The sequence below is a fragment of the Callorhinchus milii genome, unplaced genomic scaffold (genome assembly GCF_018977255.1).
Source record: "Callorhinchus milii isolate IMCB2004 unplaced genomic scaffold, IMCB_Cmil_1.0 Scaffold4, whole genome shotgun sequence".
Taxonomy (NCBI): Eukaryota; Metazoa; Chordata; class Chondrichthyes; order Chimaeriformes; family Callorhinchidae; genus Callorhinchus; species Callorhinchus milii.
In genome coordinates, this window is record NW_024704745.1 from 10,730,431 (window position 1) to 10,749,702 (window position 19,272).

The 19,272-nt window shown below is 41.1% G+C and overlaps 1 protein-coding gene across 2 annotated transcripts in view; it reads left to right on the forward strand.

Annotated features, from left to right (window-relative positions):
* Positions 1 to 527: 527 nt before the first annotated feature.
* LOC103180139 (E3 ubiquitin-protein ligase DZIP3) overlaps positions 528 to 19,272 on the forward strand; it is a 28,007-nt gene continuing 9,262 nt past the window's right edge. The window contains exons 1-15 of one of the 2 annotated variants that reach the window (XM_007895801.2): positions 528 to 784; positions 4,559 to 4,662; positions 5,898 to 6,008; positions 6,829 to 6,930; positions 7,692 to 7,784; positions 8,213 to 8,256; positions 8,902 to 9,008; positions 9,149 to 9,424; positions 10,538 to 10,849; positions 12,314 to 12,405; positions 13,810 to 13,866; positions 15,098 to 15,153; positions 16,845 to 17,142; positions 18,132 to 18,254; positions 18,430 to 18,545. In XM_007895801.2, the coding sequence (XP_007893992.2) occupies positions 4,624 to 4,662; positions 5,898 to 6,008; positions 6,829 to 6,930; positions 7,692 to 7,784; positions 8,213 to 8,256; positions 8,902 to 9,008; positions 9,149 to 9,424; positions 10,538 to 10,849; positions 12,314 to 12,405; positions 13,810 to 13,866; positions 15,098 to 15,153; positions 16,845 to 17,142; positions 18,132 to 18,254; positions 18,430 to 18,545 (1,826 nt within the window). In that variant the 5' untranslated portion in view covers positions 528 to 784; positions 4,559 to 4,623. Of the gene's footprint in view, positions 785 to 1,756; positions 1,861 to 4,558; positions 4,663 to 5,897; positions 6,009 to 6,828; positions 6,931 to 7,691; positions 7,785 to 8,212; positions 8,257 to 8,901; positions 9,009 to 9,148; positions 9,425 to 10,537; positions 10,850 to 12,313; positions 12,406 to 13,809; positions 13,867 to 15,097; positions 15,154 to 16,844; positions 17,143 to 18,131; positions 18,255 to 18,429; positions 18,546 to 19,272 lie in introns of those variants that run through there. The other variant, XM_007895802.2, reaches the window with a different exon arrangement.

Consider the following 19,272-nt stretch of genomic DNA (forward strand, 5'->3'; position numbering starts at 1 on the left):
ACCAACTGTCGCACTCAGTGCCGTTCAGCGTAAATGTGTGCGAACAGTGATTCGCAGAAAAATCTACTTTAATTCCACATACATGGGTCAATCCGTCTCTCTGGGCTGCGATTGGCTCCTTCTCGCTCTGTGTGCTGTGATTGGCTCTCTCTGTGTGTGCTGTGATTGGCTCTGTGTGTGCTGTGATTGGCTCTGTGTGTGTTTGTGCTGTGATTGATCTCTCTGTGTGTGCTGTGATTGGCTCTGTGTGTGCTTGTGTGTGTGCTGTGATTGGCTCTCTCTGTGTGTGCTGTGATTGGCTCTGTCTGTGTGTGTGCTGTGATTGGCTCTGTCTGTGTGTGTGCTGTGATTGGCTCTCTCTGTGCGTGTGTGTGTGCTGTGATTGGCTCTGTCTGTGTGTGTGCTGTGATTGGCTCTCTCTGTGCGTGTGTGTGTGCTGTGATTGGCCGCCTCGTCTCCCTGCGCTGCGGGGAGGGGACGGACGGACGAACGAACGGACCTCGGGCGAGCGGCTCGTCTGCGGCTGGTCGGCGGTTTGGAGGCTCCCGCGGGTGGGGGGGGAGTGGGGGGCGGCCTCCCCGTGTGTGACTGGTCCTGGGCCCCGACTTAGCCTCTGTGACTGATTGGGGGAATCTTTTACCCGAGTCAAGTGATCCCGGGAAACGAAACTGAACTGTGGGCCACGTAACCGTGTGCGGTGCGGGTGACCGACCGTAGGCCCTCAGCCCTCAGCCCTCGTTACAGCCACAGCCACAGCCCCAACACCTCGAATTGGGGAGAAGAGGTAAAGCGGGTTTGGGTTATTTTTGTTTTCGTTGTGTGTGTGTGTGTGTGTGTTTTTTTTTGGAGGGGAGGAGGAGGGGTTTAATCTCTCTGCGTCGTAAAATAAAAATAAAATTAAAAATAAAAAATAAAAAGAAGCTTTTTTTTTCCCCTCTGGTCATCCGACCGCAGGACCTCGTCGCGCGTACTGTTGAGCGTAAAGCGTCGTCACGGCGACGGCGGCGATGGCGATGCTCTCGCCCTTTGACCCCGGGGGCCCCCTCCCTCGCCCACGGTGGTTTCGAGACGGCCCCGCGAGCTGAGGGCGAGTCGCAGGCCGGGGCTCGCGTGAGTCGCGGTGGAGGGGGGGGGGGGGTGACCTGCGCGACTGACTGCGTGGGTGGTGGGCGGGGTGGTGGTGGTGGTGGTGCGGGGGGGCACGACGCCGAGGCCGCCACGTTTCGCCCACGAAACACCCGGTCGCCGCAGTTCGCGGTACGTTCTGTGAAAGGGCACTGAGACGGCGTCTTCGCCGCTTCCTCCCTTTCCTCCTTCAAGGCCGGTCTCAAGACCTTTCTCTTTGACCGAGCCTTCAGCTCCCCTCTCGACTCTCTTCCCCCTCCTCGCTCCCTCCCTCCCCTCCCCTCACCCTGACCATTTCCCTCCTCGCTCCCTCCCCTCCCCTCACCCTGACCATTTCCCCCTCCTCACTCCCTCCCTTCCCTCCCCTCACCCTGACCATTTCCCCCCTCCTCGCTCCCTCCCTTCCCTCCCCTCACCCTGACCATTTCCCCCCTATTCCTCGCCCCCTCCCCTCACCCTGACCATTTCCCCCCTCCTCGCTCCCTCCCTTCCCTCCCCTCACCCTGACCATTTCCCCCTGCTCGGGTCATGACCCAACTGTGCAGCGCCTTGGGACGTCCTCCTGACGTGAAAGGCGCTTTATAAATGGAATCTTGTTGTTGTTGTTGTTGTCTCGATCACGTGATAAGGCTCTGTAACAAACGCGAGGACTATTATATTGTACCGTAGACTGATGGCGCTCTTAAATTGACCCGTCACGCTGTTCGTCTGCAAGTGGAAAATTCCCGAACAAAGGTACCGCTGTACCATCAACTGTAATTTTGTTGATGATTGTACGCCTGTGAGTTTGCTTGTTGCTGTCATTCCATACTTTGGGGTGGGTCCCCCAAAATTGTCATGTACGTTTCAGCCACTGGTACCTTAACACCTTTTTGTGACCGAACAGGCAATTTTTTTTCCTGTTTTTTGAAAGCTCTGGAACTCTGTCCCGCAATCCGTCCGCCTCACCCCCTCTCTTGCCTCCTTCGAGACCCGTCTGAAGACCTTCCTGTTCGACCATGCCTTTGGTTCCCCCCTTCCCACCCCCTGCCTTCATCCCCAGCTGACCCCAACTCCCAGCTTGGGTCCAAACCCCTAATTGTCCAGCCCCAGGGACGTCTTTCCGACGTGAAGGGCGCTATACAAGTGTCATTTGTTGTTGTGTTATTGTAATAATAATTATAATAATAATCCTTCCATTTTATTATGTTATTATATTATTATAATCCTTCCATTTGGTAAGCGCTTTTCACATTTTTATTTTTATTATTATAATATTATAATCCTTCCATTTGATATAGCGCTTTTCATGTCTTCTGGACGTCCCAAAGCGCTTCACAGAATATACTGTAAAGTGAATTGTCTGTATATTTGTGGGCGAAACAAGGCAGCCAATTGCACACAGCAGTGTCCCACAAACAGTCGTGGATTGAAGTGACCAATTATTGTTTTTTTTTCTTGAGGGATTATTATCAGGGGTGTGAAGTAAGGAAACTTGCCCAAAGTTTTGCCCTGCTGGGAATTGAACCCAACTGAGCTACAGGGCTCCTGTATTACAGGTTATTATAGGCCAACCTATTATAGGTTGGCAAGAGCCAAGGCTTGGGGACCCCAGGGTGTGTGTTGGGGTACTGCTGGAGTTTTAATCAACAAAAAACGCATAGCTTACCATTGATATTGCTGTCCAGCAAATTTTTCCGCTGCTTGTCCAACGAGAACCAACCTACCCATTAAGGTTTTGGCTTGCAGAGTTAAAAGGAACAGACAACTACTCCTCTATCCCTTCCGCAACATTTGGTTCGGCCAACCTTAATTGTTGTGAACTGGATGTGGATGCGTAAGCATTATTCAGTTGTATTCTTTAACTACCACTTATATAAATAAACATGTTAATGTGAATTAATAAACATTGATAAATTGTGAACAAGATTTGTGTCCAGTTTTGCTTCACTGCAGGGTTACCTATGAATTTGGACATCTTACAGTTAGACCTGATTCATGCTGCAGTCTTTTCCTTATCTAATGTCCTTGCTTTTGCTGGTGCAATCAGGTAGAAAATGAATTTTCAAATAATAGACGGTCTTTGTTATGTGAGAAGTAAAACAAGGAAATGATATATGTGAGACAAGCCAGGAGGCCTTGTGGTTAGAATTGAAGAAAAAGCCGAAGTAAACAAGTCAGATATAAATGTAGGAAAGCAGGCAGATCGAAAGCACGGTCAAAAAGGAGGGTCTTGAGGTGGGTCTTGAATGTGGCGAGGGAGGGGGAGAGACGGAGAGACTGCGGGATGGAGTTCCAGAGGGTGGGGGCAGAGTGGCGGAAGGCCCACCTGCCGATAGTGGGGCGAGCAAGGCGGGGGATGTGAAACAGGCCGGAGCCCGCTGAACGGAGGGAGCAAACAGGGTGGTAGGGGGTTAGGAGGTCAGAGAGGTAGGGGGGAGCAAGACCATGGAGGGGTTTGAGGGTGAGGACCAGGATCTTGAACTGTATCTTTTGGTGATGGGAAGCCAGTGGAGTTGGGCAAGGATGGGGGTGATAGGGTCGCGGAGCCTGGTGCGGGAGAGGACACGGGCTGCAGAGTTCTGGATGATCTGCAGCCTGTGGAGGGAGGAGTTGGGGAGGCCGACAAGCAGGGAGTTTGCATAGTCGAGCCTCGATGTAATGAAGGCATGTTTGAGGGTTTTGGCGGCCTGTATATATGTGTATGAGGGTTATAAGGCGTGTGGAGTAAGGGAACTTGCCCAAGGTTTCGCCCTGTTGGGAATCGAACCCAGGTATCTCGCTTGGAGGTGAGTGCTCTAACCACTGAGCTGCAGGACTCCTAAACTAGTTTTGCCTTTTCTTGCATAAAAGCAAATGTGCAGAAATAAGGTGATTGTCGGAAAGTAGAAAAATCGGTCTGTGTCGTTTGGTAGGAACTGTGGCCTCTTGCCTCCAACAACTTATTATTTTCCAAAATATTGGTGGAAAGTTATTTTGGAATATAAAGGTGGCTACAAAATTCCATTAACATAGGAATGTTGTTCTAATTTCTATTAATTGTAGTTGTAAGGAAAGAGTTAAGGTGCTGATTCTGGAAAAGTACTAAAGACATTGATGCTTGTCACTGTAGGATAACCGAACTTCAAGGCCGTTTGGTTTATCTCACAGATACCGATTCCTTGATTTTACTTCTCACCCCCACAGATTATTGTACAAGAAACAAGAACTGTAATACTGCACTTTTGTGGTGAGAACACTGCTGACATGTATGCAAATGTGATTTATAGATGGTTAGAAAAATAAGATCTCCGCACACAATCGCTTCCACGTGTGCTCTCTGCACACAATCGCTTCTCACTGCTTGTGGGCCTCCCCAACTCCTCCCTTCCACGCTTCCACAACCGCTTCTGCTGGGTAGAAATAGAGTGTTCGTGGAAGTGAGCATCTGATCTGAAGTATTTCTATCCTACAGATTGTAAAACACTTGTAAAAGTTGATATTATTGTGGCAAAAATCAAAGAAACATACTGCACAAATATGGACTATGAGGATAATGGAAAGCCAGATTGGTTGGCGGTAAGTCAGAATCTTCATAGCTTTTGACATAATGTACTATAATGCTTAGATCCACATTGCGCTATTGTGACAGTATAACTATTGATGAAAGTTCAGATATTACAGTAATATGTGAAGTATTATTGGTGAGTTATCTTAGCATAAATTGGTGCTTGACATAAATTATTTATGATGCATTATTGGTGTTCTGTTGTACTGCTATGCATTTTGCCTATAATGGAAAATTACTGAATATTTGTCCTGCTTAATTTCTAAGTCAAATTTTGCTGAAGATTGTACTCATGTACCTTTTGTAACCTTGCTAGAAATAAGTAATGTCTGTCTTTTTCTTATCTAATGTCCTTGTTTTGTCTGGGAAAAATGGATGTATAACCAGTTGGTCTTTGTTAGGTGAGGATATCGAGGATTTACCAGAATGGTACCAGGGATGAGGGACTTTAGTTGTGTGGAGAGACTAGAGAAGCTGGGATTGTTCTCCTTAGAGCAGAGAGGGTTAAGGGGAGAATTAATAGAGGTGTTCAAAATTATGAGAGGTTTTGGTAGAGTAGAAAGGGAAAAACTGTTTCTACTGGTAGGTGGTTCGGTAACCAGGGCACATAGATTTAAGGTAATTGGCAAAAGAACCAGAGAGGCGATAAGGAGAATGTTTTTTTACACAGACAGTTGTTACAGTCTGGAATGCACTGTCTGAAAGGATGGTGGAAACAGATTTAACAACAACTTTTAAAAGGGAATTAGATAGGTACATGATGGAAAAATTTGCAAGGATATGGGGAAAGAACGGGGGGTGGAACTAATTGGGTTATTCTTCCAAAGAGTCGGCACAGGCACGATGGGCCAAATGGCCTCCTTCTGTGCTGTAATATTCTATGATTCTAGGAGTTAAAGCAAGAAAACAGTATCTATGGGGTAAACCAGATGGTCTTGTAGTTAGAGTTGAAGGAAAGGTTGTAAAAGCTTTTATTTGTTCATGTGTATAAATATTAAGACAGGGTCAAAAAGGAAAATCTTAAGATGGGTCTTGTAGACCTCAAAGAGGTTAAATTAGTGGTCATTTCAGAAGATCTTCATTAGCACTGGAGGTTTTTTTAAGCTTTTGTGCGGGAGTGATCAGGTGAAAATTGAACAACATGATGTTTATCAGCCAAATTTCCAGCTAAGACATAAACCATTTATAAAAATAGTCAACTAAGATGTACTTTAAATGAGCCACAAGATTTTTTTTCGCCTTGCAGATCGCAATGAATGAATATGTTGAAAAGTGTAAGAATCTTCCAGATCCTATAGGAATCTGCCAATATTCTAACTGCAAGAAAGAAATATATACTTCTGACCCTGATTACAAGGTACATTATCTTCTTCAAAATAGACAATTTGCATTCAATTAGATATGGTTCTCTAGTGCCTGTTATTTCTTAATGCCATTTGTACACTAATTTGCTACAAGGAAAGATTATTCACAAACAGCTGGTGTAGATATATTATAATGGGATCATCCTCCGAATGTCTTTACTGTTCAAGGCAAACTGGAGTGAAAGCAACTTTTATTATGGTAAACCTGTAGTTTTGCACATTGTACCTTTTTTTGCGCAGAAATGTATTGGAGGCTGGGAAATTGATTTATATTTTTTATTTTACTTAAACATTTTCCCACTGTAATGAACTCATCAACTTGAGTACTTCTCCATTGCTGTTCCACGCTTGGGACTCACAACTACTACATTCGGGCATGTTAGCACTCTCCAAATCTTGCAGCTCAGTAGAGATGCTATGCTTTGTGCGAGGGAAGTATCCCGCCATTCACCCCGGATCAGAATTGCTGAAATCGGATCTGTGCTGTTGGATTAAATGCTGTAAAACTCTGGAAATGAGTGCATAGTATTATGTAGGGAGCCTTTTCAGTGGTGCTTTGACAAAGCTGCAGAGGTTTCAGAAAGCAATCCCATTCCTATCAGCCACGTGAACTGGGTTGGACTACCTCAAGTCTCATTGATTTGTGAGCCAGACTCCAAATGCAAGTGGACAAAGAATCATGGCAGTATCCTCCTTAAATGTTCTGCGTTCCCCATCCTAACAGTACCAAACAAGATTTTATAATATGGGTCATTTGAAAACCCTCCAGATGCTAATCTTGATCTGTTGAACTTAATTTTGTTGCTCTTTTAGGGATATGTTGAGCTTTTGTGTGATAGAGGGTGTGTGGTAAAATATCATACAAGCTGCTGGAAAAAAATGAAGGATTCTCAATATCCAGGGCAAACCAACCGGGTAAGCAGTGTTGTTAAACTAATTTATAGTCACATCTGTTCTGTCTTGTTCATGTCTCCTCCTATTAAGGCTTCTCCTTATCTTTCCTTGGAAGGTGAAAGCAAGAGCCTGATCTGACATTCCACACGAGTGCAGCTAACTGTGTTGCTAGAACAACAACAAATTATACTTGCATAGCGCCCTTCATGTTGAAAAGACCTCTCATGGCGCTGGGCAGTCGGGTTTTTGGACATGAGCTCGGAGTTGGGTTCAGGGTGGGGGAGGGTGGCTGAAGGCACAGTCGAAGAAGAAGGTCTTTAGATGGCACTTGAAGAAGGCAAGAGAGGGGGTGAGGTAGAGAGATTGCAGGATAGAGTTCCAGAGTGTAGTGGCAGAGATGCTGAATACCCAAGGATCTAATTTGTGATATTCGCAAGCAATAGTTTTAACGTTCATTTGCAACCAACAAGTGGGCAATTTGTTGTCTAAGTTGCCTAATTTGAGCTAATTACAAAGTAGCCTATTGAGAATTTTTGGAAAAAATGGGGATGGGGGAAAAGGGAGAGAGTAGAGAGCAAAACATAAACACGGGTCATGATTAAGACTTCCTATTTGGTTTGTGAAGAATAGCAAATAAGACCCAATTGTTACTTGTGGCAAGGCAAACCACATATTTGAAATGGTTTTCCTTTTCATGGTGTCAGTGCTTTGCCTTGTGCCATTGATCTTGTATTTTCTTTTGACTATTTTTTAGAAATACATACTTTTTTTTATTTCTCCAGATATTCTGTGTAATGAAATGTTTGAAAATTCACTGTAAAGGTTTTATCATAAAACTTGTGATACACGATGCTGCAGGAAACACACAGACTGAGGTAAGAACCAATGGGAAAAAAATACCAATATTCCGCTCTCTAGTTGTTAAATAGTTTAATTACCTCTAGGTAAAATGAAGAGTTGGGATCACATAACTCTATCCGGGCTTCTGCCTTACCCAATAACAACAATCTGTTAACGGGTAAGGCAGAATTGGGCAGATAATCTCTCAAAACGTCAATATCCAAATTGCTAAATTCTATAGGACTCTTTGACACTGGATGAAATATAGATACATGTTTAACTTTCTGGCACTGCTTTCAGTTTTAGGAGCAGTGTACAGCAAAATAGTTGGCTGCAAAATAATTCAGATGAAGTAATTCATAGGAATCCCATCAACTTCCTTTTTAAATTTGTATCTTTTTAAAAAACCTAGTAAATTTTCACTTACTAAACATTTTTCTTTCTTTCCCCCCTCCCCTCCCAGTTTGAAGTGAAATTGGGAGATCTTCTAGCTCAGTCTCCACTTGTGTAAGTACAGATTCTGTGTTTCCGAGATACAGAACCCATTTCTATTTTGGTTTGACCTGAGATTCTCCTGCATTTCACATTATCTATTCAACAAGTAAAACCAAATATTGTTTTTCCCACAGTAATTAATTAACCCTATTGTCTAAAACAAGGTTTTCTTGTACACTTTATGCATTGAATATTAGAAAGTAGACTTCTCAAATGACCCCTCCTCTTATTTAAATTTAGAGTAAGCAATACCCTCTATATATTCTTCCTTTCCCAAAGCATACACTGTCTGAAACTAAAGAGCTTGCAGGCCTCAACGAATGCTGCTCAGACTCAAGTTCATTAAGTTACATTTCTCAGTATTTGAAGAATAATTTATAATTGATACTTCATAATCTCAGTGTTAACTTGAATCTAACAAAGAAATATTATCTTTGTTTAACTCAGCCTACACAATCATATCCATAAATCAAAAATCAATCCTTTTCATTTGAAGAAAAGCAGAAAATATTAATACTGTCATGCGTTTGTGCTAAATGTGCGGAAGGGAATGTAAAAACCTGAACAGTTATGACACCTGCGATGAAGACTCTAAATACTGTAAAATTCACACTGATTCTGAAAGTCTAATTTCAAGATAATGTTTTAACTTTCCAGTTACAGAGAAAATGAAGTAAAGGTAATGCATGTCGCAGAGGAATCCAGTAAGGAAAACATTGATAAAGGAATGGAAGAGAAAGCTGTACCTTCATCTTCACTGACATGTTAGTTTGTTTGAAAATCTAAAATTGATTACTTGTGTTTTTTCTGCTCCTTTTTCCTATGTTTACGTCTGTTTCTGCATTTACTTGGTATGTTTGTGCACACATTCATTTATTTACCTTCAAGTGTTGTATCTTATCAGATAAATGTCGCCTATTCCGTGAGGTAGCTGTGAAACGAAAGCTAATTGAAAACGGAATCGCTGAAATCCAAAAAACGTCTGAACAACTGGTGCACTATATAATAACGGAAGGAGGAATGGAGAAAGGCAGTGAATGTACTGCAGAAATAATTCTGGATTATGTATTGTCATTGAACTGCAATTTTAAGATACGTCGATTCATAGTCCTCCTTAAAAATGAGGATCTTGGTTATCGCCCAGAATTAACCCAGTGGATCAATTTCATTTTACAGCTAGGTAAAGTTTCAGTTTTATTTTCCATTACTCTGAGCTGATCGGGCTAATAAGACCTTCACAAATAACAGCAACAACAACTTGCATTTATATAGCTCCCTGCACCCAGGTTAGCGACCCAAAGCGCTTCAGTTGCATTGTCTGACAACATAAAAATGATTTGCTTTCACACTTATCAAGGTTGTGCGTGTGTATAAAGGTTGTGCGAGGAGTCCTGTATTTTAGTGGGTAGAGCACTCGTCTCACAAGCGAGAGTCCTGGGTTCGATTCCTGGGCAGGACAAAACATTAGGTAAGTTTTAGTTGATGGGCGGGTCGATTTAGTTGATTGGCGGGTCGATTTACCGGGGTTAATAATCTCTTAAAAAATAAATAAAATAATAATAATTTAGCCACTCAATCCATGACTGTTTGTGGGACACTGCTGTATGCAATTGACTGCCCAGCCCACAAAATATACAGTCAATTCACTTTACAGTATATTCTGTAAAGCGCTTTGAGACATCTTGAAGACGTGATAAGGCACTATATCAAATGCAAGTATTATTATTGTATGTTTTTTTTCACAGTTTACTGCACTCTGGGTATCTGTAATTCGTACCCACGAATTTGCATCCCATGAGCAGAATGTAGAACATTCACTCTCTTCTGCTCTCGAGATTCAAAAAATTACAATGCCTTTACCAACGTTGTTTGGTACTGAAAAAAGCCGGTGTCAAAAACATCCAGTATTGTAATTACACTTAACTGGGAATTCTGGCTCGCCAGACCGGGATTTCCCCCTCCTCCCCTCCCCCCCCCCCCCCCAATTGGCCGAGGTAGCCACAGTTTTAGTTTATTTAAAATTTATTTTATTTTTATAAAGCATGCATTCAGCTTGACTATGTTGTTATGCTTAATTGGAATCCCTGTTAAATCTTGTTTATGCTTCCCTTGTGCTTTCCCTATAGTGTTGAGCACAAACTATTCTCGCTTGTTTTGTTTTCTGAGTCATTTGCTGGGTTTGATTGTGGAGTTGCTTTATAAATGCAACTGTCAGAAAAACTCTACTCTGATTTTTTTTTAAAGTCATAATTTATGTCCCACCAAAATAAAAGTGCTTCTTCCCTTGTTTTAGGTAACGAATGCAGTTTAAGCTTTGTAAACAACTTTAAGACAATTATCATTGAAATTCTTCAGAAAATGGAAACCTACCTAATGATCATTGCTAAAAAACTACTCTCACAACGACTCATAAGTACAGAAGACATGAAAATACTAATTGCAACCCCATTAAAACGGAGACCTGGAGTCTTGATGGGACTAATGGACGACCAAACGGAGCATTCACATTTAGGCGATCTACTATTTGTCATGGGTGAAGAACAAGATAAAATTCCTGCATATAAGCACGTATTTCAAATGTTTAACACCGGGTTTGATATATTCTGTAAGTTTGGGTGCATCTTCATAATATCCACCATGTTTTTTTTAGAACTGATGCAGTTAATTTTTCGTTTACAACTATGAAAAGCACAATAAAGCAAAGAAGATAAATTTCTTTCCCAACTGGGCGGACATGTCCAGACTCTGATTGGTGCCAGATGGTGTGAATGAATGGCCAGTATGGACTTGTATTGACCAGACACTGATTGAGAGTGCCCAAATTCATTTGAAGGCCCTAAACTTTCAGTAACAAAACCAGGTTCCTGAAATACTCGATTTCTGTACTTGCCATTATCCAACAAGGCACCAGTCCCTATTTCAATTGGAAGAATGTTAGAAAAGTAGTAACAAGCAATATTTTGAGTAATAAACTATTTCTTAATTTCAAAACAATGCAGATTATGCTGTCCAGATAGTGTGTTTAATTGCCTCAAACATCATGCGCATAACCCAGGATAGATTCAGGAGTAAAGGAACAATAGCCATGTTTTGTTTTTAAAAAGATCCTGGAATCTATCTGGGATATTCTGTAGTGTACTGATTTACAGTCAATTTGGGAAATTTTAGTATCAGAAGATTAAAATCCAGAGTCTTCCCAAGACTCTTCAACCGGTACCTGCTCCTAATGGGCCTGACTGTTCAGCGCCTTGGGAAGTCCCCCGACGTGAAAGGCGTTTCATAAATGTAATGTTGTATATAGTCTTGACAATAATGTTTTTGTGTGTGTTTGTTTTGTGTGACAGATCTTGGCAAATCTCACAACTAGAATACTAAGTACTACATTGTTCAGTACTTCTATTAATCATTGGTGGAATTAGACAGATCGTATAGTATCATTGCAGTGCTATCTTTTTTTACAGCAGCTGCAGAACTGCGATTAATTCTAATGTTACTCTAGATTATCGTCCAAAATTCTCCTTACTTTGGGCTCCTAAAGATTTTTCTTCAGCTTTTTCCTTCTCCGTGGTATACTATTCATTAAGCATTGGTTATCTCACACAATTGACAGTCCTCCCCCCCCCCCCCCCCCCCACCACCACCTTTCCAGGGTGCTAGTTGAGATCAGCAGAGATTGAGATTTGAACTTCCAAAATTCTGGATCATGTGTACTGCACCACGTGGTGTCTGTGTTACATTCAATGAGCTTCTTTGCAATAGATATATCTAGAATCTGTCTTGACAGATGTAGTATTTCCTGATTTTTCTACCCTTTGTCAAAACCATGATTGATTTCACAATTCTTTCACAAAGCAAAACTAACTGCATTGTAGAACTAAATACTAAATGAAGAGAGAAACCTAAGGGAATAGCTGCATATGACTGTTCACAGTTGTGCTCTTACTATAAATGATTGAAATTAAATATTTGGTTTGATAAATATTGCGAAAATATTTTGAATGAAGAAAATAAACCACAGAACCATTTGTAAGTGAACATAAGAATCTCCCATTATTTTTTTCTCTTTTAGCACCGGATATTCTTCTATTTGCTGCACAGAATTTGAAAAACAAACCAATAGATTTGGTGGAATCTGTAGTTGAAGATCCGCATGGTATTTCTGTAAGTCGACCTTGAATAGTATTTCTATAGGTTTATAACCTAGGTATGACTAACAAACACACTTTGCTCTTTAATCTCTATAACCCATGTAGAAGAAAAAAAAGATTACTTGTCTCTGACAGTTGCCAAACCCCTTTCACAAAGTCATTTTACCTAGGAAATCTCAGTCTTTGAATCCATAACTCAAATCTTCACTGCTGATTTTGATAATTAATTAATTTGTGCTGTTACTGCAAGGATAAAATGAAAAAACAAACATTTCATTACTGGAGCTGAAAGATATATTGGCCCTGGAAGAAGATATATTGGCCAATATATCTTTCAGCTCCTGTACCAGTAATGAAATGTTTGTTTTTCCATTTTACAAAATACAGTCACTTTACAGTATATTCTGTGAAGTGCTTTGAGATGTCTCGAAGACCCGATCAGGTGCTATATCAAATGCAAGGATTATTATTTTTAAACACCGCAGATACATCAGAATGATACCATGGCTTAAAGGGTTAAGTTATCAGGACAGATTGCATAAAGTTGGCTGTATTCCCTTGAGTTTAGAAGGTTGAGGAGTGATCTAATTGAGGTGTTTAAAGTGATAAATGAATTGGATAAGGTAGATAGAGAAACTATCTACTCTGGTGAGGGAATCCAGAACAAGGGGGCATAATCCTAAAATTAGAGCTGGACCATTTTGGAGGAAAATCAGGAAGCACTTTTTCACACAAGCGGTAGTGGAAATCTGGAACTCCCTTCGCCCAAAAAGCTGCGGATGCTGGATCAATTGAAATTTTTGAGACTGAGGTTGATAGATTTTTGATACGTAAGGGTATCGAGATATGTAGCAATAGCATCTTAAATGGAGTTGAGGAATGTTCCTCAATTCTAACACGCTTGAGGAACTGAGTGACCTACTCCTGTTCCTGTGATCATTTCTGTAGTTGTGCTGAAGTATTTTTATTCGACAAGATATTGCAGTTCCACTTGAAATATATCACACAAGTAGCTCACTCAGTCCTTTAACTAACATTTTTCACCTCTGCCTTGGGCAGCACAAAATATACAATAAATCTGTAATCTGTGTTCCTTTCTGTCCATGTGCACGGTTGTTTAATAGCTCTGGAAGATCTATCGGAGAATGTGTGGTCCTTAGAATAGTTTACAGAATGTGAAGACAAACTGCTTTTGTGTGTAAATGTCATCAAGGAAATGGAAGAATCTCCCATTAATCTTGAAATAACTCCCAGCTCACCAAACATTTGACTTTGATGCTGGCCTTTCTTTAAAAAGAACTGAATGCTGTAAATTTCAGAATTTAGATGAGTTATATGTTAAATGTGTGTCAAGCACTGTGAGGTGCTATATAAATGCAAGTTGTTGTTAAATGGTTTAATATTGTGTTTACTGTAGGTGGCTAAAACAAAAACAAAATCTAAGAAGAAGAGGAAAAAGTCTAAAAGCAAAAAGGTAAGCTTACTGACAATTAATTGATTTTAAAGCAAAGCAAAACTGAAGGCTGTTCCGTCTATCATGTGTGGGTTTGCTAACCGATACACTCACTATATAAGTTGGTGTGAGTGAGTGTGGGAAACTGGCATTTTGATTTGTATGTGTCTTACATCTTAGGGATCATCATGAATTTTATCTAGAACCGCATTCAGTAAGGTGCATTTGAAAGGCAAGCTAAGAAAGCCGCTACGTTTATTTTATAATGATTATGACAAAGATCTATAAAGATTCTCATGGAGCGTGGGGGTGTTGTGGGATGTTAAATGAAGGCCCCATCTGCAGTGCACATTAAAGATATCTCATGGCATGGTTTGAAAAAGAGGAGTTTCTCCCAGTGTCCTGGCCACAAGACCACCGCCTCCTCCCCCCCCCCCCAAATAAAATTGGTCATTCATTTCATGGCTGTCTGTGGGACATTGCTGTGCGCACATTGGCTGCTGTGTTCACCCACAAAAAATTAATCACTGCACAATACAGTATATTCTGTGAAGCACGTCAGGACATCCTCCTGACATGAAAGGTGCTATACCAAATGTAAGGATTATTATGCATAGCAGTTTGGGTATATGTGGTGCAAGGCAAGGATCCACCTTAACATCCCAAAGTGTGCGGTGCAACGTACTTGCTTGTCTGCACGGTGGCTTGGTACATACAACTTTTACCTTTATGCCTGGGTTTATCAATCGATAATTGTATCCCTGTTTGCTGTATTTTACTGGTTCTGTTATTACTGTTTGTAGTAAATCTTAAGCTGTTAGTCGCTCATTTAAGTCATTTTACTGTCAAAGATGATGAGAAGTGGGAGGAAAACAGTTGAAGTGCAATATGTGTACCATACAAAGCAATTCTGAGATATTGCAGACAAGGGAATGGATTCTAATAAAGACAGTAATGGAAACTCCCATCACTGATTTCTAGTATTGGATCGTTCCGGTTCAATCACATTCCAGGTATAAAGTGGCACAAGTGTTCAAAACATCTACAAAAGAAGTTAGCAAACCAATTGAGATTGAGAAGGACCAAGCTTTTTTGGAAAGTAATCTTGAACTGACCCAGACATTCTGCAGTAAATTTCCTTTTTACTTAAGGGCTTTGATGAGGCTCAAAAGAAAAAAATAAAATTCAGAGACGTGTCTTTATTGTTATGACCCTTGAAGCAGAAATTCCTGTAAAGTTATTTTCTCTACAGGCCCAAGCGAATAAAGACAGTGAAAATACAGCTGAAGAACACATCACCGAGAAACAGTAAGATCATTTGAATACAGTTACACATATCCACACCCTAACTATCCAGATGTTTCCTTATCTTATTTCAAACTGTGTTGAAGTGCAAAAAGAATGTGCAGTCCTGTAGCTCAGTGGTTAGAGCACTTGTTTTGCAAGCGAAAGATCAGGGTTCGATTCCTGGCAGGGTGAAACATTTGGCACATTTCCATACTCCACACACCTCTTTTTATGAAGCAGTAAGTAGGAACCCAGTTGTTAGTCGATTTGCAGATCGCTTCTCCGGGAGTAATAATTCCTTCAAAAAAAAATAATAAATTGGTCACTCAGTCCGTGACTGTTTATGGGACACTGCTGTGCACAATTGGTGTTTCGCCCACATATACAGTCAATTCCCTTTACAATTCCCTTTACAGTATATTCTGTGAAGCGCTTTGAGACGTCTCGAAGACGTGATAAGGCGCTGTATCAACAAGATTACATTTGTATCGCGCCTTTCACGTTGGGAGGACGTCCCAAGGTCCTGAACAGTGTACAGCATTTTAGACCCGAGCTGGGGTCAGGGGGGAGAAGGGAGGGGAAGGGGATTGGCCGATGGCATGGTCGAAGAGGAGGTCTTGAAGCGGGACTTGAAGGAGGCTAAGGAAGGGGTGAGGCGGAGTGACTGGGGGATGGAATTCCAGATGTTGGGGGCAGAGTGGCTGAAGGCTCTCCCACCAATATATGTATACCAATGATATATATCAAATGCAAGGATTATTATTATTAAGCAAAACTATGCAAGCAAAATTTTAACTAGGTTAAAGATTTAACAGAAGCAGGCCTGTGACTATTAACACAAGGTAAGTATTCATTGCACAGTTTGTTGCACATGCCGCATAGGGTTGAAGGTGGGGAAGGAGAAAAGAAATAGGAGCCTATGGATGATATCACCAAAGGGGGAGCATCTAGATGAGGCAAAGCAAGATGACCAAAAATAGAACCCTGAGTGACTGCGGGAACGAGAGGAGAAATTGCTAGATTCGATGTAGTGGGGAAAAAAATCTCCGAAAAATTAGCAAAGTGTTGAGAGAGAGAATGGGATTGGCAGAGTGAGGAATTATAGTGACCATGTAACTATGATGGAAGAAGTCTTGGTTTAGCCCTGATGCCACTTTTTATTTTGTGGGATAACTATCTGTACTGGTTCCATATCTAAAATGGGGCACTGTGGCAGCAGCTAGTGAGGATATCTAGCTCTTTATTGTATTTATAAATGTGCAACTGAGTTACCTTTTTCAATTTTCAGCCATGTTATATGTTGAAGCTTATACATATGTACTGTATTTTAAATTGTTGGACATTTGGTGCTAAACATTTCCATTGCTCCCTTTGCTAACCATAAATTTACATTTCATTTATTAACTACGGGTCAGATCGCTCTGTGAGACTTGCCAAAGAATTTACTCCTTTGTGTCTAACTCGTCTTGGTTTCTGTGTCATTGATTGCCCTGATCTAAAGTAATTATTTGGGCTGTAAAACTGTCCTGGAAAGCAACAGGATAAAGTGCTCCTAGAAATAAAAAGCTAGTGTTTTGGGAATGCACAGCGCACATCAATGGATAGTTGTAAGAAAAGGGTCCGCTTTTCAGGTTTGAGCCATCATCAGAATTGCAGTTTTGGTTTTAAACAGTAAGATTTGCTGCAGACTCATCAAGTTTTATTTGTGACAGTGAGGCCTTATCAATTCCTGTGCAAGAAAACCAATTGAACAAGAACAAAGACAACCAGCAAGAAGAAAGCTCCACTGTGGATGCTTTGGTATCCAGTGTCACTGCACCAGAATCTTCATCTCTGCCACTGGCTACTGTGATTCGCAATAGTAATGCTGGTTCCTCTTTAAGACACCTTGAAGTCAGCAAACTTGACAGCTGCTCAGACCATACTTACCAAAGTGATGGAGAGCTGGATGATATTGATACTACTCTCACTGTCAATGAGCCATCTGATTCTAGCGCATATGCCCATTCAGTAAGTTTGAGATGGTGATTTATTTATTTAAAACTTCTTGTTTGCATAAAAAAAATAAAGATCTTGACCTTTATATATTTTTTCCTCTTCAAGAGGGTGAGAAGGCATAGCAGAACACAACTTTATGAGATTGAGTCACCAGAATTACCAGAATTTGGCAAGAGTATATAAAATTTGTAGAATTTTTTTCATGATGAATACTATGGAAAAACAGAACTGGAGAAAGTACAAAACCACAGAACATTTCCAAAGTGTAATCTGGTTTATTCAGGAAGAAATGCAAAGATGTTTCTCTGTGGATTAATCGTGATTTGCCTGTCCTTCAAATTACAATAAAGATCACAAGATCAGTTTGGATGAAGAAGGCCCTTTGGTCCATTTGAACTCATCCTTCCAGAACGTCCACTCTTCCATTTTCCCCTCACAGCATCAAGCTGTTCCTTAAATGAGTTCAGCATCTTGCTCTCAACCACCCTGCCTGGCAACCTGTTTCAGTTGTAAGTTACCTTCAGATAAAGATATATTTCCTGGTGTCTGACCATTGCAACCCTAAACCTGTGTCCTCTTATTGAAAGTGTGGCAGGTTATTGAATTCATTTTATATTCCGAGGCAGGGAGCTGGGGCTTCCCAAGAGCATTTCATGATCAGCCAATAGTGCCATTGTATTCAACGGTTCCGCTTTCTCTCGCTCTCTCTAGTGGAGAACTACATTGGTGCACCTTGCTCTCTCAAGGAAGCTGGTCACATGCCACTCTGTTGAATAACTTGGCTGAAAGCTCTCATTAGTCTCACCAAATCAGGTGAATTTATTCTCAATGGATCCTGAGTTACAAATCACTGGAGGCACTGATGAACTCAGAACAGGGTTTAGCAATGGGTGGGGAAAAAAATCTCTAGACAACGAACACTGTCAAAATCAGCAACCTGGGGAATTAATTTGTTATATGATCTTGAAAGATGTACTTAAAAGCTATTTTTATTTTTACAGCGACTCTATTCCTCTTCAGAAGTTGAAAGTGGGGCTATTAAAATACAAGAGCTTATTGGGCAAAACGTTAAAGAAGAATCTGAAATGAAGCCAACATTAATTTCTCTGAAAAATGAATATGAGGTATTGCATTTTAGATTCAATTCAAATCGGCTGTGAAAATGAATGAAAGTTGCAAACAGTTCTATAAATAAATTGAGAATATAGTGGTTTTTAATATCAAATTGGCCAATATTTGGGAAAGGGGACTTTCTAGTTTTACCACACAGATTTATATTTTGAATCCTCTATTTTTTAGGTTCTTCAGAAGTGTGAAGAGGTAGTGTATAATCCACAGAAAGAGCAACAAAAAGGGGATGCTACCGAAAAGCAGTACAGGCAACTGAAAGAACAATATCAGCTGGAAACTATGAAGTATGTTTGAGGGTAGAATATGTGCACTTTTAAAAGCTGCTTCACACGGCTCCATTAGGACTGGGAGAATTTCTCTTGCGATGTCGTACAATTTTTTGGTCACCAAAGAGAACTTTTCAAATCTGTCTGACTTGGTTGAGCAGATCAACAGCATGGGCATGGGCTAACCTGCAACAAAGTCGTTAACTTAGCTGGGATTGTAAACATTGTGGTTTATATTACTTCACCTAAAAATCCGTTCACTCCCTACCCTAGATCTTCCCTTTCCCTCTGATCTTCTCCTACGACACTCTTCTGCTCACCCCTTCCACTTGGATAACCTGGGCCTCCTTCGTGTCCCTCGTCTCCTCCCCGGCCAGCATCAGTTACCGAGCCTTCACCTTCAGTGATTACAAACACCCCTAACCTCTGGATCACCATCCCTCTATCCCTTTGGTTTTCCCCCACTCGCTCCCGATTACATCTGTGATCAGCTCTCCATCTTCCTTGCTGAGCGTCCAACACCACCACGGTGAGGCCCTCAGAGACATTATCCTCAGTGAAGGGCACTATATAATTGCAAGTTACAATAAAGACTACTGTAAACTACTAAAAGGTCACTTTTTTAACCACAGTGCCACTTAGTGGCATAATTCTGTCACTACCAATTGATGTTTACTACAGTTCAAATTTTTCAAAAGATTGTTGGATTGGGTTATTGGGCATTCTTCTGAACCCTGTTTTTAAC